Genomic DNA, 7,683 nt, shown 5'->3' on the forward strand with positions numbered 1-7,683 from the left:
AATCTACTGGGAAGAGCTTAAACCGAGAATTTTCCCTTTTATAAAGTCTTAAGTATGGTTTCTTAACTTGGGGAAGACAGCCGATGAGGGAGGGAGGCCTGGGGAGGATGCAGGCTGGCAGAAGCAGGTGCTTGCTGGCCCAGAGCCCTGACACCCTTCTACGAGCAGTGACTTGGTGACTCCACAACACCAACCAGCTGAGTTCCAAGCTAGAAGGAATTGTTTAAAGTTTCCAACTGACGACATGGAGCTCCCTGGGGCTAAGTGCAGTCCCCTGCCAGCCCCTGGGGTTCCCACTCTGGAACACCCCCCACTTTTCCCATCCCTGCAGGACACCCACCTAGCTCTGTTCCCCATGGGCCCTGACTTGATGGGCCCAGAAGCACCTAGCTGCTGACTCGGGAGCAAGTGCCTATAACCTCAGCCGAGCCCCATGTGGTGCCATCTTCCAGAGAGGCTGGGATTCAGCTCCTCCCACCCTGGCTTCAAGGCGCCTCACATCAGCCACTGCTCCTTCTCTTTGATGAAGTGCTCCGCCCAGCGGCGCGTCAGCTGCAGGTACAGGCTGGGCTGATGAGGCAGGTAGTCCAAATACAGCCGAGTCGGTGTCTTCTTGGGAATGGCCTTCTCAATCTGGGTGCCCTCATGCCACTCGTTAAAAGAGGTGATAGAGACAATCTCAGGCCTCACAGTCAGGGCTGCCTGCAGGGCCGTCTCATAGTACTTGCCATTGACTCTGTTCCGCGTATTGTGGTTGTTCCAAGGCCTGATGCTGGTGTCAATGTAGCCAGGCCCCACGCTGGGAATGAACATGAGGTTGTTGGCATCGCAAAAGTTCTTCACAGCTTTCCAGTTCTGATGGGAGGAGCCGAAGGAGAAACCGTTGGAGGCGAAGTAGGTGTACATGCCATCAAATCCAGCAGCCAGGATGTCATGGGTGTGGCCCTCCTCCACCAGCAGTGCTATGAAGACCCCATCATAGGGGGTGTTGCGGATTGAGTGGGGCCCATTTGGCGTCAGGAGGTGGGCCCAAGCCTCAGGGGACGTCAGGTAGGAGTCGTAGATATAAAAGAGCGGGAGGCTCTTACCCATGCTGTTCTTGTAGCGGTAAAACGCGCCATGGGAGCCATACCTGAAGAGCAGAAGAAGGAAAGGCTGAGGCAGCAGCCTAAGAGGAAAGGAGCCCACACACCCAGAGGACTGGCCACAGATGAGAACTTTCCCGATGCCCAAGCACAATTTTGGATCCAGCTGGACTCCACAGTTGGACTCATCATGCCTCTAAGCAAGAACCTAGTTCTCCCCCTCCCCCAGCTTTGTCATTCCTCTATTGAAGCCTCACTTCCCTGTCCCAGGACTTCCCTGGTAGCTCAGACAGTAAAGAATCTGCCTGCAATGTGGGAAACCCAGGTTTGATCCCTGGGCCGGGAAGATCCCCTGGAGAAGGGAATGGCAACCCATTCCAGTATTCTTGCCTAGAGAATTCTGTGGACGGAGGAGCCTGGCAGGCTACAGTCCATGGGGGTTGCCAAGAGTCTGAGTGAATAACACAACAAATTACAACCATTTATCCCTGCCCCAAGCCAAGCATCCACCATCTTCCATCTGGACTATACGGACAGCCACGTAACTAGTCTCCAGGCTCCTACTTCCATCTCCCTATAATCCAGCCTCTTATTTATTTTTTGGCTGTGCTTAATCCAGTCTCTTTTTAAAGTGTGAATCAGATCTCATGCTCCTTACTGAGACCACCAAAGCCCCACCCACTTGATCTGGCCTGCCCACCTCCATTCCTGCTATGACCCCATCTATCTACATTCCAGCTGTACTGGCTGCTGTCAAAGTTGTCCCATCAAATGGCCTTTGCATCTGACAGCCCTCTTCGTGGGGTTTTCTGTCTGTCCCAGATCTCTGCACAGCTGACTCCTCATTTAAGTGCTGGCTCATGTGTCTTAGAAAAGCTCACTTGACCACTCACTCTAAAGCCATTTCTTGAGCACATTCTTAGCACATTACTCTGCTTTACCCTGTTATTACTTTTTCACAGTAGGGCTCACTATTTGTTTTGTTGTCTGTAACTACTGTCTGGTCCACTGTACCCCAAACACACACTAGGTTGTAGACTCTGCTAGCCCTACACATTGCTAAACAACTGGGACTTGGGACAGTGCCTGGACACTTGGAGGGCACTCGATAAATATTTTTTGAATGAATAAATGAATGATAGACGCAAGCCATTTACAAGCCACTTTTCACATATATTAGCTTATGTAACTCTCACAAAAGGCTTCCCTGGTGGCTCCATGGTAAAGAACTCGCCTGCAAATGCAAGAGATGCAGGTTCGATCCCTGGGTCAGGAAGATCCCCTGGAAAAGGAAATGGCAACCCTCCAGTATCCCTGCCTGGAGAATCCCATGAACAGGAGCCCAGCAGGCTGTGATCCATGGGTTACAAAAGAGTCAGACACAACTTGGTGACTAAACAGCTCTCAAAAGGCTCAAAGGTTAAGAGGCTTGCTTCTGATCACAAAGTGGAGACCACAGAACCAGAATTCAATCCCAGCTTGCTGTCCCCAAGCCCAGTACTGTTTCACTCTTTTTAGATGCTGGGGACACAGGCATTCTGCCCTTTTGTCCCTTGGCCTACACCTCCAAACCTATCCCTGCCCCCATTTTGATCCCCACCCAAATCCAAGCCCTGGAGCCTTACGTGTCAATAATGTACTTGATGTTGTCATGCAGAGTGATGTCATCTCGGCCCTTGTAGGGTTGGATGTGGAAGGCCACCTGCCACAGACACAAGGGACATTGGTCAGGTGAGCGTCTGTCCAGGGGCAAAACCTACGAAGCCTGTGCTCCAGCCATGGCCTGAGGAAGAGGCAGCATTCAGGAGACCTGGCAGTGGTGGGCACAATGGAAATAAAAGCAATCACTGCCCTTCAGGCCCAAAAAAGAGGAGTGAGAAGCTTCCCCACCTCCCACAGCAGAGCCTTAGGAATCATTCCAATGGGCTATTGCAAGCTAATAGATTTCAACTTAATGTGCCAGCCCCCAGTGATCAGCACTAGCTGCCTGAAACTACGGAAAGAAGTTTGATCTGGTTTGATCTTGCAGTCTAAGGGTCTCTCAAGAGTCTTCTCCAGCACCACAGTTTGAAAGCATCAATTCTTTGGCACTTAGCCTTCTTTATGGTCCGACACTCACATCTGTACATGACTATGGGAAAAATCAGCTTTGACCAGCCAGAACTTTGTCGGCAAAGTAATGTCTCTGCTTTTTAATATTCTGTCTAGGTTTGTCATGGCTTTCCTTCCAAGGAGCGAGCATCTTTTAATTTCATGGCTGCAGTCACCATCTGCAGAGATTTTGGAGCCCTAGAAAATAAAATCCATCACTGCTTTCACTTTTTCCCCTTCTATTTGTCATGAAGTGATGGGATCAGATGCCATGATCTTAGTTTTTGGATGTTGAGGTTTAAGCCAGCTTTTCACTCTTCTCTTTCACTCTCATCAAGAGGCTCTTTAGTTCCTCTTCACTTTCTGCCATTAGAGTGATATCATCTGTATGTCTGAGGTTGTTGATATTTCTCCCAGCACACTTGATTCCAGCTTGTGATTCACCCAGCCCAGCATTTCACATGATGCACTCTGAGGTGAGGTGAGGTGAAGTCGCTTGGTCATGTCCGATTCTTTGCGACCCGTGGACTGTAGCCCACCAAGCTCCTCCATCCATGGGATTCTCCAGGCAAGAATACTGGAGTTGGTTGCCATTTCCTTCTCCAGGGGATCTTCCCGACTCAGGTATCAAACCCAGGTCTCCCGCGTTGCAGGCAGACACTTTAACCTCTGAGCCAGCAGGGAAGTACTCTGCATGAAGTTAAATAAGCAGGGTGACAACATACAGCCTTGACGTACTCCTTTCCCAATTTTGAACCAGTCCATCGTCCCATGTATGCTTCTAACTGTTGCTTCTTGATCTGCATACAGGTTTCTCAAGGTGACAGGTAAGGTGGTCTGGTATTCCCATCTCTTTAAGAATTTTCCAGTTGTGATCCACACAGTCAAAGGTTTTAGCATAGTCAATGAAACACAAGTAGATGTTTTTGTGGAATTCCTTGCTTTCTCCGTGATCCAATGAATGTTGGCAATTTGATCTCTGGTTCCTCTGCCTTTTCTAAATCCAGCTTGCACATCTGGAAGTTCTCGGTTCATGTGCTGCTGAAGCCTGGCTTGAAGTATTTTGAGAAATACCTTGCTAGCATGTGCTGCTGCTGTTGCTAAGTCACTTCAGTTGTGAAATGAGCATAATTGTGCGGTAGTTTGAACATTTTTTTGGTATTGCCCTTCTCTGGGATTGGAATGAAAACTGACTTTTTCCAGTCTTGTGGCCACTGCTGAGTTTTCCAAATTTGCTGGCATTTTGAGTGCAGCACTTTGACACCATTGTCTTTTAGGATCTGAAATAGCTCAGCTGGAATTCCATCACCTCCACTAGCTTTGTTCGTAGTGATGCTTCCCAAGGCCCGCTTGACTTTACCCTCCAGGCTGTCTGGCTCTCCGTGAGAGGCCACATCATCGTGATTATCTGAGTCATTAAGACTTTTTCATAGTTTTTCTGTGTTTTCTTGCCACCTTTTAAAATCTCCTCTGCTTCTGTTAGGTCCTTACCATTTCTGTCCTTTATCATGCCCATCCTTGCATGAAATGTTCTCTTGATATCTCGTTTTCTTGAAGAGATCTCTTGTCTTTCCCATTCTATCACTTTCCTCTATTTCTTTGCATTGTTCACCTAAGAAGGCTTTCTTATCTCTTCTTGCTATTCTCTGGAACTCTGCATTCAATTGAGTATATCTTTCCGTTTCTCCCTTGCCTTTCTCTTCTCTTCCAAGTGATATTTATTTAGTCTCCCATTTATCCTCTATTTATTTTTCCCAAAGTATTTTTTCCAGAACTCAAAAAATAAAGAGTGGTACAGGCAGTATTTATTAGATCCCTATCTCCCAGCATCACACTTACTATGTATATGCATACCTGGACTAATGCCAAGAGGCGCCATCCCTGTGGTGGAGGAAGGGACATCTCCAGCATGGGCTAGAGAGCATTTGACCTCTTCTTGGAGACTCACCTGGATGTTGTACTGATGGGCGGTGTCCAGAATGGCAGGCACCAGGTCATCTGAGGGTTCCCCGTTATCATCAGCCATGCCAGGTGGGTACCAGGACAGAACAAGGACGCCTGAGACACAACACAGGATATTTCAGAGACACACAATACCTCACAACAGAGATCTGCTTCCTCACAAACCATCTCCAACTGCCAAATGGTTTCTGAATGAACCATTGACTGATGCTCCTGCCCGGTTCTTTTCTTGCAGATCAGATCCCTGAGCAGGGAGCCCTGGAGCTGTCCACGCCTGAGGTGCTGAAGCTCTATGGCTGCAGGAACCCTAATGTTCCAGGCCAGGAAGGAGCCTTAGAGCCCAGCCAGCCTTTGGCCTGCATTAGCAAGTAGTAAAACAAAGGGGGATGGGTGGACAATGCTCATCCACCTGGAAGATAGTAATCCACAGCCCTATCTCTGGAGGAGAGGAGTATCTCTGAGGGAGAGGAGCCCTGAGTAGAGGTCATTTTACCCTTCTTGTGGAAATAACATTTGCCTCAATTGTCAACCCTCTGTGTGTCCTGAGGGACAGCCTCTGTGCTATTTGTGAATACATCCCACCGTAGTCTCTGGCATTCAGTTCCCCCCTCCTCCACACTCATTAACCGTTTCCAGAGAAATTGAAATGTACTGTAAAATCCAGCAGAATTCAGTGACAAAATCTGAAATGTCAGCTTCCCCACCCCAGCCTGCCTACAGATGGACTTCTATCCAAGCAGACTATCTGATGAAGAAGCCCCCAGGCCCCTTACTGCAAATAGAACAGGGTCTGTCATACATGTGCAAACTTTCCTTTCTGCTGCCAGAAAAAGTAGGAAGGGCTGAGGCTCTACCCTGTCCCTGGTGTGAAAGCAGAGGCCATCCCAGGTGCTACTGCTTTGAACTCCAGACTCCTTCCGGGCCAGAATACCCAGGGCTCACTTACCCAAACCTAGAAGCCCAACAGACATGAAGACTGCCCCCCTCTCCTCACTGTCCCTGGGACAGCCCTGGTGCAAACGCCTTCTACTGACCCTCCCAGCAGCTCCGCCCTCGGAAAGGGTCCTGGAATTGGGAAGTGGAGGTGAGGGGTGGTTGTCAGAGGTGGAGGGGTCGGAACACAAGAGATGGGGGCGGTGCCTCTTGGTGAGCATGGAATTAGAGTTCTGGAAGAGAAGGGGTAAGAAGCCAGGCTGAGTGAGGGGGACCAAAGGCCCGGTGATAGGAGCAGTGGAAGTTGGGGTGTGGGAACGAAGAAGGGCGAGGCTGGGGCCCGAGCGATGGGGGCGGGGGGAGCTCACCGATGGCGGCTTCCTTCAGCTGGGTCATGTGCTCCCGTAGCACGTCGGGGTCCCGGGAGCTGTAGGGCCCCAGTTCCGGGTAGAAGCTGGAGCCCAAGTCATCAGGAGGGCTGTGGCGGCCGCGGGGGTAGCTGGCCGAGATCTTGGGGTCCCAGTGCGGCACCATGACGTGGTCCCAGTGAATGTAGTGGCCTTCGCGCCCGGGACTCCCGTACCACGAGTAGTAGAAGGCGTGCAGGTCCGAGTAGACGCGCAGACTCTGCCCCAGGGCTGGTTCGGCCTCCGCTGGGGCCGGCCCTGGGGAGCTGCCCGGGCCCGCGGTGCGGGGCGGCGGCGGCGGCGGCGCGGCGGGGGCGGCCGGGGCCCGGGCGGCCGGCGCGGGGGCCCCCTCCGGGTGTCGCTCAAAGGGCGCCAGCTCCAGGCCCGGGCCCAGCGCCGGGAGTCCGTCCGGAGCCTTGAGCGTGCGAAGGCCCATGAGCGTGCCAAAGGCGAAGAGCAGCACCAAGAACAGCGCGATGCAGGCGCGGCGCCGCCGCCGGGCCATGGCGGCCCCCGCGCTCCCTGCGTCCCGCCGGGCTACCTCCGCGCGCGCCGCGCCATGGCTGCCCGCCCGGCCCCCGCGCGTCGCGCAGCCGGCGCGCGTCCCAGGGAGACGGCGACGCCGAGAGCGGCGTGGGCGGCTCCCCGCCTCTCCCCCGCAGTGCGGGCGGGCCCAGCACACAGAGAATGCAGGCGGCGTAGACCAAGTGGTCGCGAGCCGCGGGGGGAGTGGACGGGGACCCAGACTGAGAGTGGCGGAGCTGAGAGATTCCGGGCCAAGGAGCCGGGGTCTGAGTCAAGCGGACAGCTCGCGGAGGATTTGTCGCCTTTCAGCGTGGGGCAGCGGTGGAGGAACCCGCTGCGGGAAAAGGACCGCTTTCCTTCCGCAGCCCAAGAGAAGGTCTGAGCGACGGCTCTGGAGGGCATGGGAGCAGAGGGCAAGGTGGGGAAGAAAGCAGTGTCTATGATAGTTCTGTCCAGTGACCTCCTTCCCCGCTGAACCCTCTTTACTGACTTCACCTCCTCTGCCTACCTCAGAGATCTTCCTTCTTTGCCCCAGGTCCCGCGTCCTTCGGACCCCTTCTCAAACACCCCAGGCAGAATATGAATCCCGAGTTAAAGGAGCGTCGGGAAAACCCTAGGGAAAACACTGCAGACCCTGGCGAGAGCTTGGGAGAACGAGGGAGACTGTGACTTGCGCAAGG

The 7,683-nt window shown here is 52.7% G+C and overlaps 1 protein-coding gene across 1 annotated transcript; it reads right to left on the bottom strand.

The window, feature by feature from the left end:
* Positions 1-495: 495 nt before the first annotated feature.
* MANEAL (mannosidase endo-alpha like) lies at positions 496-6,983 on the bottom strand. The gene is made up of 4 exons (XM_068964747.1): positions 6,440-6,983; positions 5,125-5,234; positions 2,711-2,787; positions 496-1,132 (listed from the first exon to the last, which is right to left on the bottom strand). Exons 1-4 carry the CDS (start codon positions 6,981-6,983, stop codon positions 496-498), a joined length of 1,368 nt encoding a protein of 455 aa, XP_068820848.1.
* Positions 6,984-7,683: the final 700 nt, after the last annotated feature.

This window comes from Capricornis sumatraensis, chromosome 2, assembly GCF_032405125.1.
Source record: "Capricornis sumatraensis isolate serow.1 chromosome 2, serow.2, whole genome shotgun sequence".
Lineage (NCBI taxonomy): Eukaryota > Metazoa > Chordata > Mammalia > Artiodactyla > Bovidae > Capricornis > Capricornis sumatraensis.

Bases quoted from the DNA above. Each gene is read 5' to 3' on its own strand.
- MANEAL (XM_068964747.1), bottom strand. From the start codon at position 6,983: ATGGCCCGGCGGCGGCGCCGCGCCTGCATCGCGCTGTTCTTGGTGCTG. The intron at 2,788-5,124 runs GTGAGTCTCCAA...TGTCTGTGGCAG, and splicing joins CCCATCAGTACAACATCCAG to GTGGCCTTCCACATCCAACC. The intron at 1,133-2,710 runs GTAAGGCTCCAG...TCTGCTCTTCAG, and splicing joins ATCAAGTACATTATTGACAC to GTATGGCTCCCATGGCGCGT.